This window comes from Pangasianodon hypophthalmus, chromosome 8, assembly GCF_027358585.1.
Source record: "Pangasianodon hypophthalmus isolate fPanHyp1 chromosome 8, fPanHyp1.pri, whole genome shotgun sequence".
NCBI lineage: Eukaryota > Metazoa > Chordata > Actinopteri > Siluriformes > Pangasiidae > Pangasianodon > Pangasianodon hypophthalmus.
Genome location: NC_069717.1, coordinates 4,120,521 through 4,144,226, shown reverse-complemented (window position 1 = coordinate 4,144,226; position 23,706 = coordinate 4,120,521). Strand labels below are relative to the sequence as shown.

Genomic DNA, 23,706 nt, shown 5'->3' with positions numbered 1-23,706 from the left:
GAAATGGGGGTTAATGTGGCCGACCCTCTGGCCCCTTCAGTCCCGCCCTCTTTTATTGCGCTTTCAACAAACATACCAAGTTATCTTAAGAGTAATTAGCAGCACACACGTCGCACATGGGGACTGCCACTTCAGTTTCGCCACTTGTGCAAAGCGAGTGAATAAGAATGGCTTGTCATTAACGTTCCTTTGTGTGAATGCGTCACATTCAGCACAACAAATGTGACAGTGGAGACCAATATACCTACATTCTGTGCTTTTCCTGTTCATCTGGAAAGTTACTGATGGAAATGAAGAGTAATTACAATCCGGGACTTTGACATTAACTAGAGTGTATGAGAGAAAGGATTAAATTAAGACAATGCAGTTCATCATCTAGTGGACAATGTCCCTGTGTAACACTGATCCCAAGCCTCTGAGGTAATCACTGAATCTAATCATGCTTTATTAAATAATCTATTAAATCATCTCTTAAACACACTTCATCATTATTCCTATGAGTATAAGACCTGTTATCATCTCTTATACCACAGAATGCTTGAATGCTCTGCTAGTAGTTCCAGATGCAAGGTTTACATTAATGTTATTATACTTTTATCACTTCTCTAGTAACAGATACTTGTATAGCAGATGCTCCATATAATCTAAGACTAATAATAAACAGGTTAAAAAACATTCCATTTAACAAAGAAAACATATAATCGTTGATTCTGTGAAGTTTTCTGAAGGAGACTTTATTTCATGTGTATGGAAGGAGTCTCCAGAGTCAGAGCTTTGCAACCATCAGAAGTAAAGCTGTAACTTTAAGACTGCCAAACAGGAAAGTCTTGAAGACAGAGGACATTGCGCTTTCTTGCACGTTCTTGGTAATGTGGCAAGCTACGGTTTTGGTATTATTATAGAAAAGGAAAACAGAGAAACTGGTGAGAGAGTGACTGTTTATGGCTGCTATAGCATAAGTAATAACAGGAATTAACGTGTTTTGCAGACGTTCCACAACGTCTAGATAGAGAATGTGACTCTAATAAACAGTTTAAAAGTAGGAAGTGTTGTTTTTTAATAAATAGAAATTGCAATCATTGGCAAATTGCTGTGGTAAAAGAGTAATTACACACTTTGGGACATGCTGTTACTGGAAAATAATCAACTTTGGGGTGGTAACAACTTTGGGGTGGTAACAATTTTACATCTGTAAAATATACTTTTAAATCTTCGCTATTAACATAACTGAGGTCTAATTATGTACACTTAATCATTTTATTCATGCTTTCATTCACATTTCCAAGTATATACTAAAATGACAAGGAATGAATCAACACTGTGTGTACTTCGTTGTCCACAATCTTGCTTACACTTAACCAGAGTTGCATATAAACTGAAGTTTTGTAGACTGGTGTTCTTCTTGCTTAAACTCAATGACATTTTATTTAGCTAATTATCTAATCCCCACTGCGACAGGCCACTATTATACAAATGTTGCCATGGCAACATACTGTAGCTTATAAATCATTCCTCCCTAATTAAAATTAATACTGCAATTGCACCCTTAACTTTAGTCTATTATATAAAAGCTGAAGATGAATAATTGAGGAAATGAAACAGAATTAATTGAGAACAATAAATCTATTACCAGCATAAAGTGCGTTTAGGCATGATGTTTTTTTATTGTTCCCTGTTCAGAGGGCTCATGCTAAGCAAACAGCTAATAAAAATTTAAATCAATGTTTCTACTGAGGTTGGAATTTGATAGTATAATAGACAGAGCATGTGTTTTATTATTTTTCCCAGCGGGTTGTCCCTGGAAGCATCCTAATCCTCCCACGTTTGTGCTCTCCAAACAAATCATCACTGCTGCTAAAACCCATGTCATGCATTCTTCTTATTGCTGCTTGGCATTTCAATAGCGAAGGCAGTAGCAAAGCATAAATACGTGCCTAAACTGTTTAATACATTTGAACGAGCAATCATATTAACCAGAAGTATTGATTTAAAACTACACCTTGGAGAGGATCTGCTTCTGAGGCATTAGTGATCATGAGTTTATGATGTATTTGCTTTCTCAAAACAGTGAACTTTATGTCCAGGATCTAGACATTTAACCAACTAATGTGTCTTTGTTGATTGATCTAAAGTAAACAATAATGTAAAATCAGTTAAAGTAGTGAAGTGATGCTTAATTTACTGTAGACTGTGTGAGCGGCCATGTTGAATTTTAGTTGAACGCAGCAGTATACCCTTCTGGGCTTGAAAACAAATCTCACTTTAGTGATGACAGTTATGTGTCCTGAATGCAGTGCTTATAGCTACAGGCAAACATGGAGTAATTTTTAATATCCTGGTAACTACTACATGCCAGTCGTATGGACGGTAGGTTAAAAAGTTGCGCTGACCTTCTCCTCTCATTGTTAAACACATAAATGCCGAGGTTAAGTGAAGAGAAAGATACAGTGAACTGGGTAGTGAATTACAAACGACTACCAGGAGCTGAATTCAGCTTCTCAAGGTCAGTTTGCCAACCCACAAGGGCGGCTTTGTATTGTGGCCCTCTGGGATGGATCTGTGGTCTAGTTACAGATTAAAGCTCAGATTAAAAACAGCAGGGTCAGACTCCAGTCCTGGATGCTGAGATTTGTGGTTTCCAGTTTTACCAACACTCCAAAGTCATGATTAGTGATGAATTAAACCAGAGGTGTTAAATAAGGTGCAGTGTTAAACTGTTAGGTGCTGTGACCTTAAAGGACTGGAGTCTTACACCTCCTGCTTTAAAACATTAGTTAGAAACCAAGAGAGCATTTTTTCCCCCTAAAATCTCATGCATTCACTACAATCATGCTTAGCACTACTGTGTAGCGTCTGATTGGGGTCTAAAGGACGGCTGTAGCTCTGATTTGGTGGCTGTTCGGGGGCTTTAAGGATGGCGGTGTTCAGTCTCAGCTGTTTGTTAGCTTTCACGATCGACTCGTTCCCAGATGGGTGGATCAGTTTTCAGTCTCTTTCCTCCTTCAGCTGTCTCGCTCTCACAAACACTCACAAAAAAATAAAGAGTCTCCAACTTGTGGGTTTTTTCCTGCAATATTTGATTATAACTAGGTCTGTCATGGTTTAGATTTTTGAAATCTTGCTAATCACAAAGAAAATTACTGTGGGATCTATACGTTACATTTTTGGAATAGAAATCAAGATAAATAGCTGAGATACAGTGTTTTCTCGTGTCCTCATGTCCTCTATCACTGGCTAATTGTTTTTAGTGTTTGTTCTTCATGTACTGTCTGTCAGAGACATTGGCATCTTCATTACTATATTGTTTATTCTTATCTTTATTGTTCTTCATATTTAATACAAAAATCTACCAAAATGTAGACCACACTGATGGTTATGGAAATCTTATCAAATAACTTTCTCATAACCGAAGGTTTCAGAGCATTATGGTTAAAGTTAGAGTTGTAGCAGTCGTAGCCGTAGTTTCACAGGCGCTCCACGATGCTAAAAAAAATGAAACACTGATCCTTGAAAACAGACGGTATGCAATTTGAGAAAGGCGTTCACTTCTGAATTTTTCAATGAAAAATAAACCCTGAGTAGATGTCACTCACTGTTAACATCAATATTTAAATTCAGCTGGATTTCTAGATTAGTCAAATCCTTTGAATTTCAACAAGATCCTACAATATTTGAAGTTTTATCAGAGCTCGAAACACAAAGGGAGCTGCTGAGGCTTAAGAAAATAAGTGGTGTTTACTCTGAGAGGTGCTTTATCAGAGTTTCCTCTGCGGTGTCTTAGCAGGCCTTTCTTTCTGCTTTAAAGAGCCGGAGATATGAGACTAATCTCAACCCCTGCACTCTCAACAATCATCTCCCAGAGAGACAGAGAGATAGAGAAGGATGGAGGTTGGACAGGGAAAGCTTTCTGAATATCAATGCAAATTTTTTCCGTGCAGAATAAGACTCTTCGAGCAAGAGCTTAGTTTTATTCCGCTCGGTAAATCTGCATTGATATGAGCTGTATCTTTTTCTAGCTGTGGACTGTAGAATCCACACTGCTCTAAGACTCTTTGGATTTTCATAATATTTCGGTATTTAGGTTCTGTTCATAAGGACAAGCTTTTCACAGGCTCTTTCTGAATGCCGATGGCTTATCACGTTAGCACACAAAGCCTCTAAGAAATCAAGGCCTGAACGTTTTGCAACACATTATGGAACAAATCCATCAGTTACCTTTGCAAACTGAGATTTTTAAAAGCATATATACCCAAATGTATATATGCTTTGGTGTGATTGGGAATGCAGGGAATGTCAGTTCAGTTAACTTTGACCTGGTATTTCAGAGACTGGAATGACACACCGGAAGTAACGGAAATGATGCTACATTCAAATTCAGGCTGAATTCAATGCTGGGCCAATTACTCATTTTCCCTTCTTTCACATAGCAGGAAAGCACATGATGTCCGACAATAAATACTGCCCACTGCTGAATGAGGTCCATATGCTGAACTCCGTTATGCGTTAGCTTCCCTCGTCTCTCTGACGCTCTTGAGTGGATTAGTGTGTCTTGTTTCGTGTGTCTTGAGTCCTTTCCTGTCTTCTCATATTACATTTTGTGCTATTCAACAGCAAAGCCTAAACACACACATGCTACACATACCAATCACACACACAACACACACACCCTACTGAGTCACTTTTACAGGCATTCTAAACATTTCTGGTGAATTGAGGGTGCACTTTCCTGCTCACTAGTTTTACAGAAAAGAAACACTCGAGGAATTGTATGAGCCGGTTAAATCTCTCTCGTGCTGCTTCTCCGGTGATTAAAGTTTCCACTTACTCATTTGCTTGTCTCACACACACACACACACACGCACACACACAAACAGCTTCTCCCCCACTATCTCTTTCACTCCCTACACTTACACAGCCTTGTCCTTCCCCCTATATAGCTAGTCCTCTCTCTCTCTTACACACACACACACACACACACACACACACACTCCCTCATCTCTGCCACGTTGCTTGTGGTTCCTCATGGCAGCATGGCATTCCCACACACTGACACACTGACATACTTCTCTCCCATCCTGTTTCTCTGCTCTTCTCTTTTCCACTGTAATTAATCACGCTTGTCTCTCTTTTCTCTACTTCTTCATTTTTTTCCTGTCCCTCATTTTTCACCTCTCATCTCTCCTCAAGGATTTCTCCCCATTTCTCTCCCCAGCTCCTCCTCTCTCCTTAGTAGCCGCTGCAACCAGCAGCATTTGGGCTCTTGTCCTTGCTCAAATGACTCATCCGATCTCTCTCTCTCTCTCTCTCTCTCTCTCTCGCACACACACACACACACACACACACACATTTGTCTTACTATCCTTGACAGGACCTTCCAATGACATAATTATTAATGCAGACAAATCTAACCTCAATCTTAACCTCAGCAACCAAAAGGAAACCTTTTCTCTCTCTCTCTCTCTGTATATATATATATATATATATATATATATATATATATATATATATATTTTTTTTAATAAAAGCTGCAGTTTTTGAAAAAAAAAAATTTTCCTCGTGGGGACCAACCAAATGTCTCCACAAGGTCAAAACAGTGACATATACCTATCCTTGTAGAGATACTTGGTTTCCACCAAGCTATAAACACACACACAGACACAGACACACACACTGAAAATTAATTAACATAATCCAAAGGATCATTCAAATCACTAAACTGCACTGTTGTCTGCTCAGCACACACCAGTATTCCCTTAGACGATATACTGTGTGGATATACGGTAGGGTGCAAAATTTTGCACACCCTTTACAACGAATTGATGAGACAAAGAAACTTATTTCATATCAATAAGACATTTACTGTCACTTCATGGTCTCCGGTTCAAGCCTGAACTAGGGTTATGAGTCAAAATTTCTCCCCATGACTGTGTGGGTTTCCTCCCACTTCCCAAAAATGACAGTGGGTAAATTGGCTATGCTAAATTGCCCCTAGGTGTGAATGTGTGTGTGTGTGTGTGTGCATGGTGCCCTGAGATGGACTGGCATCCCATCCAGGGTGTATTCCTACATCAGGATACACTCCAGATCCACCATGATCCTGACCAGGATGAAGTGCTTACTGATGATGAATGAATGAGAAAAAAAAATTTACTGTGTTTACACACTTATGTAACGTAGTAAAGTTTTTTAATAAGAGATAAATACTGTCCTGATATTTGCAATATTTCAGTTTTAATCACACAGACTGCCTTCCTTAAACCAAATCTGGAGACCACAAGGCTCAAAACTTCTCCTTGCTTCTCGCTCTGATCTGTTGATTTTCTCCTGATGTGTTGGATTGTCGTGTTTCCTTTTCATTTGTAGACAAAGTGTAAAACAGATCTTTTTTTTCCATTCAATATCTATGATGGGCGCAAACTTTTACCAAATATGGACAAATCAGTAGTCTTGGTGCCTGGGTGCCTGGGACAAGCATAATACATGTCTGATCTCTCACTATTTTATTTGTCATTGCCTGACATGGAGGTCACCAAAGTTTTTTTTTTTCCTCCCATCCAGCACAAAACATACAGTACTTCATTTGTATTTAAGGCAATGTGCTCTAGTTTGTTCCCATATTCCCTTGTGAATCGATTTAGCTCAATGCTATCACCACAGCGTGCTTCTCAAATCCTGTCGCCTGCCACGCTATCAACCATGAACACTAATAAGAAATATCTTTTTAGTAGATAAATTCATTTCACACCAGACTGTTTTAATATATGTAACTAGCCTTTTAGCTCATCATACATATTATTATTTATTACTTATTAGCTCATCAACTCCTCATACTAACTCTGGGTTTATTTATGCTAGCTACCATTTCTTAGCTTAGTTAAAATAGCTAAAATAAAGTTAGCCAATTTTCCTTTGCTAGCGTGTAATATTTCCACAAGAAAATCTACAGCTTCTAGATAGTATCTATTTTTGTTAATGCATAAATTAAAAAGTAAGCTTTATATTCACTGCTATTTCTTTTACATTTGATGTGTGGTATTAACTGTAGAGTTTACAAATAACCAAAACATGGAGTTCTGTAAGGACACTGGGACATTATCCGGTAAGCTAGCTAAGGAATTTATGATTTGATATAACTTATATTTCATAATATTATTTTTCTGCTTATCCTAATTTAATGAAGTGACGTGTAGCCAAGTATGGTGACCCATACTCGGAATTTGTGCTCTGCATTTAACCCATTCAAGTGCACACACACAGTAGTGAACACACAAACACACCGTGAACACACACCCGGAGCAGTGGGCAGCCTTTTTGCTGCAGCGCCCGGGGAGCAGTTGGGGGTTCGGTGCCTTGCTCAAGGGTCTCACCTCAGTCGTGGTATTGAGGGTAGAAGAGAGCGCTGGTCATTCACTCCCCCACCTACAATCCCTGCCAGACCTGAGACTCGAACCCACAACCATCAGGTTCACCTTTGGGTTACAAGTCCGACTCTCTATCCTCCATTGACTAAGGAGGAATAGGTTTATAATCGTTACCCGAGTGCAAACGATGCAGAATCAACGCTATTCCTGAATGAAGAATAGCTTTAGGCTTTGGTATTATGTTAGAAAGTACATCATTCAGACCCATAAACATGATGTACCTTTACACACAGTCGCTTTTAAATACAGTGTTATGATCTTATATATTACTTCACCTTCACTTCAGGCAAATCTTAATACAAAAGTACTCCACAGGAAGACAGACAGAGCTAGTGGGGGAAGGTAAGATCTTGTCAGAACAGTCATCACACTTTTTCCTCACATACTGTCACCATGTTCACAGCTGAAGCACTCTCACACAGTACCTGCTAAAGATCTCACGGGCATGGTGATTAATCACCCGCTCTCCAGGCTAGCAGGCTGAAAGAGATACCACCACATACACACATACACACACTCACACACTCGGCATTATATGTTTTTTAACTAGGGGTGTGTATAGGGATGGTCTCTAAAGAACAACCTGAGGGGTTTTGGGGGTTGGGCAGAATGAGGTTACTGTGTAACCTGCACTGAGGGGTTAAGTGTCTTGCTCAAGGATGCAATTTATTTTGTGTGTTTGAAAGGTTTGGGAAAGTACCGTGTATGTTTTAGATACATTTCAGAACCCACAACGTAAAAACGTAATTGCAAATTCATGTAATTTGGTATTACTTAACAAAATCAACCATCACATTCATATTCCCGAGCTTTTTATTACTGTGAAAGAACACTCACCCTGGGACAGAAAGGGTCAGTGCGGAACATTTTTCTCTCTAAAGGAGGAAACAAACCCCTTTATGTCCAATTATGTGCTTTAATGATGTTTCTCTACAATTATGTCCCTCTCATTAAAGGTGCGAACACACACACACATGAGGGTTCCACCGATTACCAAGCGATTACGCTTTAAAATCCCCAGATAATAAAATCAGAAAGCAATCAACTCTTTGCTTTCACCACTGAGTATGGATAGTTTTAATTCTGGGGTTTCACCATAGAATCAGAATCATATCTACCAACAGATTGATAGAAAAAAATTCTCTGGTTCTATCACAGTGTAGATTCAGAATAGAAAGGTGTCTTTGGTTCCACCTTATATTTAAAATCGAATCAAATCAATGGTTCCACCATGAATTCAGAATATAAAGAGCCTTCTTGTTCCATCCAAGATTCAGGTTCCACTGTATTTATTCCATTCTGAATAAATACAAATCTCAGGTTCTACCATAGATTCAGAAGAAAATGAACTCTCTGGTTCCACCACAGATAAAAAAACAAATCATGGATCTACCATTGATTCAGAACAAAATGAACTCCTTGGTTCCACCAAAGATTCAGCATAAACACTAACCAGGTTCCACCATTGATTCAGAACGAAGTGACCTGCTTGGTTCAACTAAAGATTCAGTACAAACACTAACCTCAGGTTCCACCAAAGATACAGAACAAAATAAACTCCTTGGTTCCACCACGGATTCAGAATAACAATAAAAAAAAAACTCTTGGGTTCCACTACAGATTCAGAAGTCTCTGTTTCTATTTTCCATCATGAAATCAGAATATAATTTACCTTCTGGTTCTGGCACAGATTTGGAAAAGAAAGGACTCTGTGGTTCTATAATAGCATGAGAACAGAGTGAACTGTCCAGTTCCATCATAACAAGCAACTCTTAGGTTCCACTACAGATTCAGAACTTCTCTCTTATTCACATAGAACCACTATATTATATAATTTTAAAAGAGCTCACTGGTTCCACAATATATTCAAAATAAAATTAAATCACTGGTTCCATCATGAATTCATATATAAGGAACCTTCTGGTTCCATCACAGATCAGAATTAAAAGGACTCTATGGTTCCATCATAGATTCAAAATAACATGAAATCCCCAGAAGAATGAGAACAAAATGAACTCTCTTGTTGCACTAGATTCAGAATAAAAACAAGTGTTGGGTTCCTCTATAGATTTGAATAGAAATCACTTGTTCCACCATAGATTGAGCATAAATACAACTCTTGGGTTCCACTACAGATTCAGAACAGAAAATACTTTCTGGTTCTAGATAGCTAGAGTGAAATCTGAATCAAATGAACTCCTAATGGAATCATAATTCCATTTTAATTTATTTGGATTCTGCTGTCTTCTTTGCAATATCACTGCCAGGTTCTTTATTCCTTCATGCTGTTCACCGTGCCCCAGCTCGACCTGCCAGGTTCGGCTGCTATTTATACCAGCAGCTGGTGTGAGTGTGAGTGAAGCTGCTGTCAGTTCTATCTGATAGCCATTAACTCTGAACGCACCATCCCCCTCTGCTTAAAGCAGCTGCTCAGGAGTGAGGAAAAGTGCCCTGCAGCTGCATTTCAGCTCGGAATCCCAGCTGGGCCACATACTGTCTGGAGCTGGAGGTCTCCGAGGATGTAATTAGCTGATTTCTCATTGCGAGGAAAGGACAGAAGAACCATTCTCTTTCTCAGGCCCTTATACATCACACCTTTCTCCTCTGATTATGCTGTTACGGTTCACATGAATGAAAACGCTGTAAATGTAGCACGGTGCTCTGGTGTTGTCATCTTCTGTCTCTGAGACGGATGGAAGTGCTGTATAGTCGACTGAGAATGTAGATCACTAGCATGATGTCCCATGTGAAAACGGAATATATTGCAATATGTTGTCAAAATATTTGTGAATATAAAATGAGTATATACAGTATCAGTGACTTTGGTTGGTGGTTTGAGTATTTCAGAAGCTTCTCATCTCCTGGGATTTTCACACACAACAATCTGTAATGTTTACAGATTTACAGATACAAAAATACATCCAGTGAACAGGAGTTCTGTTGGTGGAAACGCCTTGTTGATGGAGAATGGCCAAACTGGTTAGAGCTAACAGGAAGGCTACTGTAACTCAAATATCCACTCTTGACAACTGTGGTGAGCAGAAAAGCATCTCAGGAGGCACAATATGTCGAACCTTGAGGCGGATGGACTACAACAACAGAAGACTACACCGGATTCTGCTGTGAGCCAAGAACAGGAATGTGAGGCTACAGTGGGCAGAGGATCACTGAAACTGGACAGCTGAAGATAGGAAAAACATTGGCTGGACTAAACAGATACAGATACAGAAAGTGGCATTGTGTTACACCCCTAATATATACAACATTATTTTAATGGCACATACTGTAGAGACTTAACCGCATCTTTTCTCTTTAAAAGCTTGCCAAGCCGTGCATATTACTGCCTCACAGCTCATTCTTATCATAAAAAAGAAGTTGTGGGGGAGAAGCTTTCTACAATTTTCAACAGAAACAGTACAGTTAAGTCTCATCAGTACATGTTGAACCTCCCTGCTGGTTGGTTTATTTGCCCTGTGATGAAAAAAGTGTATTATTTCACAGTAATGAAGCATGAACCGTGTATGAACGCTATGCAGATTTGCTAAATCAACATGGAAGTGTAATGAAATGTGGCCTTTTCTCTCTCTTTTTTTTTTAACATAACAGTGTTTTCGCCTGCTTTTAAAGTGCTGAGCATGGAAGACTGTTGTTTTCTCACCTGAAGCCATTTATATACAAACTTGTACAAATGCAATCACACAACACACTCAGTGTGTACACATGAGTTTCTGTGTAAGCACTTTAGGCCGGCCATAAGCCTCTTTGATCACAGTTCCTTTTAACGTTATTGTACGTATAATAATAACAAAAACAGGACAATGGACAGATTTATTTTTGACATTAAAGCTCCAGAAGGGTTGCAGACCCTCAAAGGCTCACTACTGACCTATAAACTTCCTTTTGCACACGAAGAAAAGAAAAGGACTAGTCCGTGTAATCTAATCTCTAGGCCAGATGGCTTTTATATGACTATGGGGCGTAAATAAACTCCTTGAAGGGTACGTCTGCTGAATTAAAGGCAAAGATCAAGCTCCTTGTCCCTGGTCAGCACAGTTTCCTACATGGCTGCAGGAATTAAAGCTGCAGTAAGCATCTTTTTAAGAACACTTCTGCTAATCTCCCTTTTATCCTGATAGATATAACTTCAATAGGTGCTCTGAGAGAAAATGTCTCTGGGACAGTCTGGACTCAGTAATCCGGCTATATTGACCAAAAAGTAAACTCCACTATGCCTGCAAATTATTTAGCGCATATAAAAATGCGCTAGCTTGACGGAGTAAGAGCTGGATTTTATTGATATCTCTTATGGAAGCAATGGCAATTTCTGGTTCCAATATTTATGATACTGACTCACAATACAAAACTATATATATAAAAAAGAAAGCCTCCATAAAGAACAAGACAAGACAAGAATATAGATTTTTATTTGTCAGTTATTTGGTCCTGGAAATGTAATTATTTTTGCTTGGTACATTCTGGTGAAATTTGTTATTTTTCCCTAAAAAAAAAAAATCTGTCATGCTTCCAAACTATAATATTATCGCTAGCTAACACTGGCATTGATACCGAAACATTATACTACTTTACTCTAGCTATGCATACCTAGCTAGCTACACAGTTAGCTAGAAAAAACAGAGGAGTGATGCAATCAAAATGTCACGATATCATTCGTTTTCAATAAGTGTTGGCGATTTACAGTGTAATGTACAGATGTGACAGGCAGGAGAAGCAGATTTCATGTTTTTTATTCACAGTTGCCGCAAATGTTTTCAACAATCAGAAAAAAGGGGGAAAAAATCCTACTTCTTATAGTTTCACAAATCATTTTTTTCATTTGTTATGCAGCTATGATTAAACTTATCACGTTTCACGTTACGTCAGATACGTTCTGAATCCTGAAGCCTGCTGCACTACACACATCAGCTGAGGCAGGATAAGGTTGATGGTAGAACGATTTGTATTAGACGAATTAATTATTTTTGCACAACGATGACAGACGATCTTGAACCAGGAACGGTGGTCACCTCATGCTAGAGCATATGAAGAGAAAATAAAGAGAAACTCAAATAATGCCTTGAAGAGAACACAACAGCTTATAGCCAAAACGTCTGCCAATATCTTGTTACTTTTTTGTCGAAGGAGCAAACACGATCACACAAGCTCATTTGTTTCACTTAGTCTGTATTAATGCACTTAACTAGCTAACAAGCTTGCCATATGTTATTACATTACATTAGCTATCACTTTTTAGTTTAATCAATCAGGTTTCTGGGCAATCGAAACGTAGGACTGGGCAGTGCCCTGGAGTCTCCGCTTCCCTGGTGGGCTTGCTAATAAATTTATGATTTGGACTCTACAGAAAACAGACTGGGGTAAAATAAAGCCTACGGTTACTGTTCTGTGTCTGCCAGGCTCTATTTAAAAATATTTACAATAGAGACAATCATAGTGTGACTTAAGATTTAGTTTTAGAGCTCGCTAGTCAATCCAGAGACAGCCGCTCTTATTCCCACCCTATATATGGACAAGCAGCTCAAACTCTGGGCATAACAGCACTCCGGAGATCTCCAGAGGGCCTGACTCATTCACACAAGTGTTATTCTCCTCACACAGCAGAGACGAGCTGCCAGACTCACTTCCTGTTCGTCCTAGACCCGACCTGGTTCCCGCGCTGTCATAACAGCTGCCCGTTAAAACACTCGGCAAGCTGCTGTGTGACTGCAGCTGAACGAGTTGTGTTGTGCTTTTTCTTTTCTTGGCGAGATGTTCATGATCTCCATCAGGGGAGGAGATAAGCTTGTTTTACAGTTGGCAGAGGAACTCCAAACACCATGTGACAATGATCAGGGGAGTTTTTTGTAGAACACCAATACACTCCTATCTGAGACAGATGCAAGTTTTTTTTTTTTTTTTTTTTACAAAACATTACAGATGCACCAAAAATCCCTTACACTCCAACGCATTCCGGAAAGATTCCTTCACCCAAGCATAACAGAAAGCATGCTGGAGAATGGAGTCGTTTCAAATATTTCTGCAATGCTACAGTGTTCTGTGATGGAGATAATGCAGTGTGGTCCAAAAACTTCCACTGAAGCCTTCATCTAATTAAGCTCGGATGATCGTTATGCTAATCATTTCCAATGCGATTTGGATTCATTCTCCATTATGATATCTGTCCAGTTGCAAGGATTATTATTACTATTGTTATTGTTGTCTTACACTGCCAGAGATCATGAGTTCGAAATCTGCTTCTGGTTTCATCCCCAGTCCACCACCCCCACTAACTAGCACACTGGGAAAAAAACAGAAAAGTATGCACTTCAAATTGAGCTGAGGAGTCTGTGTGTGGCGGGTGGGAAGGTCATGGGAAGGCTGTGCTATATTGGGAGTCTCAGAAGCAAAGCAAATTTCCCAAAGCCTCTGTTTAAAAGAGCACGGATGATGAAAACACGCTGCTCGAACTGACATAAAATGAATAAATCAACCATCTATGAAATACTGATAGCATTTAACGTAACAATCGTAAAGGTTTTACTTATCATTAGGGATATTGTTACTGTTTCACACACATAGGTTACACTTCCGGGCCTCTTAGGTATATAAACAGCCAGACACCCAAGTGTATTTTGTCCCATTTTAAACATTTTTGTTATGAAGTTCGGGGTCAGGAAATGGGGAGGGAGCAAGATGAAGAGGGAAGAATGGAAAGTAACAGTAACCTACCAGAAACCAGCAAGGAGAGAAAAAGAAACTGATGAACATTGTAAAGCTTCTCCTTCCCTCCTAATATGATATTAATTACACTGTAAGTTATGTCTCTAGCTATTATTTTCAAATCTCACACAAACACGCCCCAACCCTCACAGTATAATCCAAATCTCAACTACTTTCCCCTTCACATGTGTATGATTTATCAGAATATTCAATATATACAATATTATTAACTTATACAACAGCGCTGCTGAATCTTCGACTCTGATTGGTCAGAACGTAGTCTTCCATTTTCTATAACAGCAGCTCTAAAGTAGTTCCGCTGCCAGGCAAATCATAGTTTTTATTAATGCACTCGTTCTACTACGTTATCATTCAAATGATACAGGAAATTGTAATGCAGACACTTCGCATAAACAGATAAAAACACGTAATTGTTGAGACGGTGAATTTTTCCTGTGAGGAGACGTTTATTTAGCATTTATAGAAGGAGTCTTCAGTGTCAGTGCTTTAAGTTTGTTTCTTTAAGTTTTCTGCCGAGTCTTCAGAACAGAGTGCTATGCAGTTTTTCAGTAACATGACAAGTTATGTTTTTTTGTCTTATTAATTATAAAAGAGAGAAAAAGGAAAGGCAAATGATGGAACACCTATTTACAGTTGCTATAACAAGTGATAACCACCTGTAAATGTAACTATAAACAGATAAAAATTATGGCATGTCTTTAATAAATAAAAAAATCTTTGGCAAATCACTGCGGTGTAAGAGGAACAAAACGCTTCAGGAAGTGATGTTATTGTAAAACAGTCAACTTCGGGTTGTAACAGTAACTCTGATTCATGATGCAACAAACCACCCTGATCATTGATTATTCCCTGTAACAGCTAACACCGCCGTGTTTTAATCTTTAGGCTGCTGAAGGTTTGTGGACACCAAACCATCACACGCATATGTGTTTTTTGAACATCCCATTCCAGATTTATTCCCCTTTACTGTTATAATAAGCTCCACTCTTCTGGGAAGGCTTTCCACTAGATTTTGGTGTGTGGCTGTGGGGATTTGTGTTCATTCAGCTACAAGAGCATTAGTGAGATCAGGCGCTCATCTCAGGAGAGGAGGCCTGGGGTTCAGTCGGAGTCCCAATTCATCCCAAAGGTGTTCAGTGGGGTTGAGGTCAGGGCTCTGTGCAGGACACTCGAGTTCTTCCACTCCAACCTTCACACACCATGTCTTCATGGAGCTCGCTTTGTGCACAGGGGCATTGTCATGCTGGAACAGCTTTGGGCCTCTTAGTTCCAGTGAAGGGAAATTGTAATACTGCAGCATACAAAGACGTTCTATACAATTGTGCGCTTCCAACTTTGTGGCAACAGTCTGGGCAAGGAGTGATGGTCAGGTGTTCACATACTTTTGGCCACATAGTGTATTATCAGTATGTCTGTTTTCATTAATTCATTCCTGCTCTCGAGATAAAGTCTGACACAAAGCATAATGATCACTCTCTTCTAAACAATATTACAACATTATAATAACAGACTACAGTGAAGCAGACTGAAAAGTTATAGAGTTGTCATGTGAGGATTTCATATTTCATTTGTGTTGTTTTTAATGTGATGCCTCCTACACTAAACATAACAGAGTGATTTGGATTCAGCGTGGTGTCAGGAACTAATTACAGGGCACAAAATCACAATCCTGATTCATATATAATTAAGTGCGCCGCCTTAAGCTGGAAACATAACGCCTCCTTTTACATCTGCACTACATCTGCTCATGTGCGCGCACACGCACTCACATGCGCGCGCACACACACGCTCACACATGACCGCAAATCAATAGGCAATAAATTTCTACGGCCAATTTAAAGAAAAGCTTTGCATGCAGGAAATGCCTCCATCTCACCCCCCCACCTCCTTACATACTGTGACACGGACAACACAATGTGTGTATCTGCAGGTCAGCACAGAGAGAGAGAGAGAGAGAGAGAGAGATGCGCTCCGGACGCATGCTCCATTCCCCAGAGCTTAATTGGATTTTACAGCGCAGTGCTCGAGCAAATAGCCCAAAGTGACACGCGCTCACAAGCACAAACATGGCAGTGCGGCACCAGCTCTGTGTGTGTGTGTGTGTGTGTGTGCATACAACCTCTTATGGTTTTTTCTCTCTCGTGCATGGGCAGGGAGCCACGTGAATGCCATCATAACCATGCATCTTCTGGATTCTCTATGATTCGATTTACTAATTGCATCAATGTCACTTCAGATAGCTCTACATGAAAACCCTGCGTGGTCCCTAAACTAAACCATCTGCATTAACAGCTGGTGGCTTTTCATAGCATTTGTCTTTTTTTTTTTAAACGACCTTCACTAGGATATGCGCACAAGATTATCACAAATACAAGGCACATTTGAATGCACGTGCACTGGCTCTATGCGTGCTGCATAATGCAGGTACGTCTTGCATCCTGAGTATTCTTCAGTTTTGCAGATCTGGAGGAACCCTTAAGGTTCTGCGTGAAATCGTGTAAAAAAATGATGTCTCCTGTCTGTAAAGGAACCACTGAGGAGTGCGCATCAAACTGCGTCTTCCTGCAGGTGAGTCATAGCTGGGGTGAAAAAAACACTGTGTATCAAGAGAAGCCCTAAAAGTGTGTCCACATGCACAGCGTGTGTCCTTGAGACAAGCTCTGAATGCCCTAAATGCCTAAATAAGCAGTGCTGGGTGTGCAGTGTGCAGTGGATTCAGTGTACAGAAGGACGCGCGCGATGACATTTTACCCTCCAAGGTGTTGCATATAACGCATTTAGCGCTTCAGTCAGATTATGCGAGGGAGTGCGTGTGAATGCATGATCCAAGCAGAGCAGCAGGGCACTCACCGGTTCTGCGGGATCCGGGCTGCGGGCTGAGGTGGTAGGAAAAGCGCATCGTCTTGAACTGGCTGGAGAAGGTCGGGTGCGGGTCGGACGGCGGCGGCGGCGGTGGCGGCGGGCTGAAGCCGATCAGCGCGCTCCGGGGCCGGTTCAGCTGCATGCCTGCCTGCAATCACGTTTGCAGGGCAGGGACACGGGTTTTACACTTCCAATAGGTGATACAATCCACACACACTCAAACAAACAAACAAAAAAGAATCACAGTCCTCAAAGAGGTGCGCTTCTGCCTCCAGGTGCCCTTCCTGGAAGCTTCGCGTCCAGACCGGATCGTCCCGGTCGCTCGGTCGCGATCTGGAAGCTGAACGGTGTCCCGGTCAAACGGTAGCGATCCGCCGGCGTGCCATCCAGCTGCGGAGTGAAAATCCCATCCAAGGCCCTCTGGACGGCGTAAAACTCCATCAAAGAGAGCGGTTCAGTCCCGGTGCTGTACTCAAGCCATACACCATACACACAGCCTGGGATTAGTGCTGCCTGATTAGTTATTTTAGGAAAATAACCATACCCCAAAATAAAATGCGCATTTTTTAAAAACTAAGTAGCGCGCGCGTGCGTGCGTGTGTGTGTGTGTGTGGTTTTTTTGTTCAATAAGAGTCGTTACACTACACGTTTGATCTTCTCTGACAATAACACAAGACTACAACACTCCTTTTTGTTGCCATCGTGTCAAAGAAAACTACTAAAGAAAAAAAAAGACATGGAACAGTTACCGCAAACAATAAAGAAAAGTTTCTTAATCCATCTTCCTGCCACGTCTTTGTTCAAAATGCAGGCCTGGAGTAATATATCACCGACTACCAAGTGCCAAAAACAGAACAATGGCCATGTCAAAAGTTGCTTCCCGTTCACACGGACGTTTGTGGAGAAGTTGGCGGCTCGCTCCGGCTCGTGTGGCCGTTATTAACGTCTCCACACAGCGCATAGGATCCGGTCGGCTCTGCTCTCTCCGGGAAATGTGCACACTCAGCTCTGAGCAAGCTCTGAAAGCTCTAAAGCTCTCCAACCCGCATGATGCGCGTCTCCTGCACGCGCTTTACTGCCACAAAGACGCCGTGAAGCTCGCGAGGCACGGATTAAAATCCAGGGGCTTTTTTTTTTTTGTGGCTCGCGGTGTCCTCCGGTTTGTCCGGTGTGTGTACAGTCACATCCCGACTCCAATCCCGACTCCAAAGTGGCCTCCGAGTTCCCAGCTCCTTCCTTCTGGATCCTTTTCCCTCCTGCTCCCTCCTGCGCGCTCTACTGCGAGGTGATGTGCGATTCCAAATCGAATCGATTCCTTTTAATCGACTCGTTTAATAGAATCGGTTCAGCTGTAACAATGAATCAAAATTCTGTGATGTTCTTGTTCATTTTTTACTTTTGTTTCTTTTTGTTATTGATATGTTGACCGTGTGCTTATATGATGTGTCCTATCATCAGTTAAAATGATAAGTCAGCATATCAAAGGAAATGTAATATGATCCACATATCAGGCTGTAATTCAAAATCTTACCAATAAATTATTATATACAAAGTGATATAAAGTGAATCAGAAATGTGAACATGTGTCACAGATGTAACCAACACATTTTTATTTTAGATTGCAGGTCACTGAATCAAACGAATCAAGCACTCACACTGTTCGATTCACATAAAATGGTTTATTCAGAAGAACTGAATCAGTAAAAAAACAGTGACTACACCTCAGGAACTGAATCCTGCCGCATTAAACAGTATAAAAACAGCATTATTTCTGACATTACTCAGTACAGGAGTATGCAGTTTGTTACTCATTCTACTACTTCACTGAATGATTCATTTGATTGAATCGATCACGCGAATCGATTCGCAAGCACTACTAGTGAATCGTTGATATAGTTCCATATAAGTTGCAACTTTTTATTCATTTTTTTTTACTATGCTGAGATGATTGACTTGTGGATGTTGTGTGTAGTTCTACATGTTACATGCCTTATCTTGTGAATCACAGTCTCAGATTATGATGTGTGTTAGATCAAATGGAAATAAAAATGGAAATTAAATATAAAATTGGGAAAAAACTGAGGTGGAAAGTTCTCTATAGGCTATGTCACTGTTGATTCAGTGGTGGTAAATCATATGAATCAAAGCTCACACTTTTATTCACTTATACTGTTTGCTTGAAAGAATCAAATTAGTAAAAATCATAATGCATTTCAATACACGTCCAAATCCTCATTCTGCCACATCTATATGACTATATATGCTATGAATCTAGATGATAAAATAGTTATAGACCTACTATACTAATACTATTTTCTCACAGTAACTACTTAGTACTCTAGAATGTAGTTTGGGACACAGCCTCTTACTGACATATGAAACCAGAAGCTAAACCCTCCTCTTCCTCTCCTCTTCCTCCTCCTCCTCCTCAGTCTTTGCTTTTCCCAAAGTCTGTTTCTCATTTGGGTTTTTTTTTTCCTCCCCCCCAGTCGATGGGTTTTGGGCTTGAAATTTGATGCGAAGAAAAACTCTGAGAGGATTTGAAAGAATCTCTCTCTCTCTCTCTCTCTCTCTCTCTCTCTCTCTCTCTCTGAGTGTGTGTGTGTGTGTGTTGAAAAAAATTTTTTTGAACATATCCCTTATTTTATGGCCTGATGTGTCCTAATAGACAGGGTGATGGGTTATATTCCCTGCATGAAGTATTTACTGGGAATAAAAAAAATCTACATGGTCTGAGTAGAAGGAAGCGGATGGAAACAGAAGCTGACAGAGGTCATGACTGCTTCTGATGTGACTCAGAGCTGAGCTCCAGGACCTCAAACTGGAAAAAGAGGTCGGGAAAAAAAAAAGAAAAAAAAGAAAAAAAAAAAAAAAAAAAAGAGCAGAGATTATTTGGGTTGCTATTAAATTGAATGTAATCGGAAATACATTTTGAAAGAAGTTCCACTGCAATACTTGAGTACATACTGTGAGTGGATTATACACTGCAAAAAAAAAAAAAAAAAAAAAAAAAAGATATCTTAGCAAATCAAACTATCTTGAATATAGTCAAATGCATCATTATATCCTGTTATGAAATTACAACAAACATAGACATTTTTACTCATTTCAAGATTGAAATACTCTTGTTCCATTGGCAGATAATTTTGCTAATTAGGTCTAGAAATTTTTATAATCTTATATTTGGTTTATGGTAATCTTGTAAGAGAAAATAGTAGATCAATTTGACTATATTTTGACAAAATATTTTCACTTGCTACGATGTTATTTTTTACAGTGTATCTGAGGTGTCTCTTAATTCTAAAAGAAATAGTACAAAATTGCAGAGAAAATTTTATATATATATATATATATATATATAGAGAGAGAGAGAGAGAGAGAGAGAATATGCAGATTGAGCGTAACTGTAAAAAGTCTTTACAGTTTTTGCATTACCACACAAAATAAATATCAGATTTTTCTTTCATCAGTCTATCTATAACCCAGGGTCAGAATTTCTGCACAAAGTTCATATCTTCAAAAATAAGTGTGTAAAGATAACACTATATTTGTCACAAGACTTCAAAGTATAATATCTAAAGTAAAATGTCATTTTTTAAAATAATCTTTCGATCAGTTAGTGGCCAGATTTCTTTCTATTTCCTGGTGTTCAACGCAGTTTGTCTAGCTGATAACTATTCATTTATTTTTTCACATTAGAATATAAAAAAACTGTAGAATGTAAAAAGAATCCCATTATTTCATGCAATTCAAATTCAAATAAATGGATAAATCCAGGTTTATTTGTGCTACACTGAGGTCAGTTGTGTTACACTGTGTTCCAGCTGTCCTCTTTAATGAACACACACATTTCTCTAAATTTCACTACAACAACAACAAAAAAAAAGAACTAAATGCAACATGGCATACAGTGTAATTTTTTATAGTAAACCCATGAATGATTACAACAGTCCTGGTTTAATTTCAAGGTCAAGTAGGCACAAGGAGCTTTCCAAAATGAAAGTAGAATAGGAAAGTAGAAAAATTAATCCTCTAAACAGACTGCTGCTGAGATTTCCAGAGTGAAGAGTGCATGTAGTTTAAGCTGGACGAATATGAATGTAATGAAAGTAGAAGCCTAGATGGAAATGTTCATTGTAAACTAAGACAGAAATGAATACTATGACCAACAGTTTGATTTAAAAATAAATAAATAAAAAAATTAGGTCAGGTACGTTAAATGTCTGGAAATTTCCAGACACTAATCTATGAAGGTCACAACCACTCTCGTACAGTTTTTTTTTTTTTTTTCATCGGGTCACAAAAAGCATTCACGGATTCATCTGAAAGGTTAACTTTATGCTAGCTGGTATATCCCAGGTATACCACAGGGCTGCTGAATTCTCCATTCTGATTGGTCAGAAGGTGTTGATTAATTTTCTATAACAGCAGCTCTGACTGTAGTTCCGGCATGCAAGTCAAATCACGGGTTTATATTAAAGCGCTCTGTCTAATATATTACCGTTTCCATAGTAACATCATTCACAGAGAATTAAATGGCAGTCAGTGTACATAATCTAAGATACTTTAATCTAAAAATAAAAAGGATTTAACAGTCACTATTTCTTTCGCCAAAAGAAAGTCTTCAAGACAAAAGACTGCATTTTGTTTTTTTAATCTTATTAACCTCAAGAGAGAGAGAAAAAAAGAGAGGCTGATGATTGAACTATTGTTTATAGCTGCTACAAACCAAGTGATACCAGGAACTAACTTGTCTCTGACAAATCATTAAATATAACATTAAATATAACTAGAATTGTATACAATGTACAATGTGCCATTCTTTTAATAAATAACAAATCGTTAGTGTTGGCATGTTGCTGGGATATAAGAGGAATAAAACATTTTGAGGTGTGCTGCTATGGGAAAATAATCATCTTCGGGGTAGTAACAGTACGACATCACTCCGCCACTGATTATTTTATTGTAACACTTGTGTGGAAGTGTTTTATCCTTTACTTAGCTACCATTAAACTAAATGCAGTAGCTAATAACTAGCTAATGTCAGCTTATGTGAGCAGCCTCACACTATAAAGGTATTAAGGCAGCTAAAACAGTAAGCCGTACAGCTTAGCCGTTAAGCAATAAAATAATAACTAGACAATTCTACAGGTCCATTTAGATGGTCTGATTATGAAAAAAAAGGAAACTACCAGACTTTAAAATTCCAAAACTTTATAATAGCAGAATCCTACTTCTTCCATAACTCGGAGGATGATGAGAGCCAGACTAACCAATCTCATTGGTATTTCCTGTAAATGTTTATATTGCGTTTGATTCATACAGGTCGAATAAGAAGCTCATATTCACAGCATGTAGTGCATCAACTTCACAGAGCACCATGGGAGTCGTATATGACTGCACGGCCTTGATATGTGTGTCAGAGGTCACGAAGGTCAAAGTGAAGAGAGGGCAGAGAGTGCAGCTGCTGTTCCGGATTAGCCTCAAACGAAAACTCCACCCTGAAGCACATTAACTCTGTTTATATTGAAATATTTGTGGTGTGTTTAGTGATTCTGGTGCTAATTTATCGGTCGCTGTTGTATTTTCATTATTCCTGTGAGAGACGTTAACAGTTGTGTGATGTGCTGATGTCACAGGGTGACATTGTGCAGTGTGCAATCTAGTGCAGTTACAACGGCGTTTATTAGGAGGAAAAAAATCAGCGATCTCAAACACAAGTCATGACGATCAGGTTTTGCTGTTAGCTCCGAAAAACAAGAGAGCAAGAGCTTCTTTTCTCACACTCTATTTTCCAGTGATGTTCAACATCACACTCTTGAGAAACCCAACATAGAAGTAGTGGAGATATTGGTGCAAACGCTGGACTCCAATTCCCAGAATGCAATGCGGCTATACGAGTATACAGCAGAGACTCGGCTCAGCTAGATGGCGATGGTATTAGCATCAGAGTTGAAGCTTTGGAAGCTGATCTGTTTGAGCAGAGTATAAAGAAGAGGAGGTGACAGAGCTGGACAAAGTAAAGGACTAAAGCGCTGCTGCATCGCTCTCTTTAGTTAGAGATGAAGCGAGGGCTAACTGCCACTGCACCACTATCAGCAGGTAGTGTAACGGCATTGTGGGTAATGTCAACTAAATTGTCAAAGAAATCATTTTCACCTAAAAAAAAATTCAAATCTTGGATGATCACATGTTAATTATAAAGATGAATATGCAAATCGCCAGGGTGGATTTTTACTTTGAGTTTTGTTTTGGACTAAATTAAACTCTCAAATGGAGACTCCACTGAAAATGTACTTTCAGTCACGGTGAAAGCCTTAATCAGTAGCTGGAATATGAAAAGCCAAAATATAAAGCTATCGCTCTGCCTGTAAAAGCTGTATTTCATACTTTCACTGGTTTAAAGGGTGACTGAAAGGGAAGTGTGGAAAGAAATGTAACTATCCTGGACCAGATCAGTACATGATGACTCGGAGAGATCTTCAGTGCTGATGGTATAGTACAGCATGGTTTCCTTTGAATTGAGGCAGAAAGAAAAAAAAAAGAAAAAAAAAAAGCAATGAAAGCATTTCTCCAGAAGGTGGTAGCCTTGCTGAGGGAGTTTGATTACACAGTTCAAAAGGGCGCCGTGATATCAACAAAACACCCAAAGATCAGTTTAATAACCACATTCATAACAGTCCTGATA

The 23,706-nt window shown here is 39.3% G+C and overlaps 1 protein-coding gene across 1 annotated transcript in view; it reads right to left on the bottom strand.

Annotated features, from left to right (window-relative positions):
• Positions 1-18,435, bottom strand: part of fgd1 (FYVE, RhoGEF and PH domain containing 1) — a 51,427-nt gene extending 32,992 nt beyond the window's left edge. The window contains exon 1 of the mRNA XM_026928602.3: positions 17,007-18,435. Within this exon, the coding sequence (XP_026784403.2) occupies positions 17,007-17,160 (154 nt within the window). The 5' untranslated portion in view covers positions 17,161-18,435. The remainder of the gene's footprint in view (positions 1-17,006) is intronic.
• Between the last annotated feature and the right edge of the window lie 5,271 nt (positions 18,436-23,706).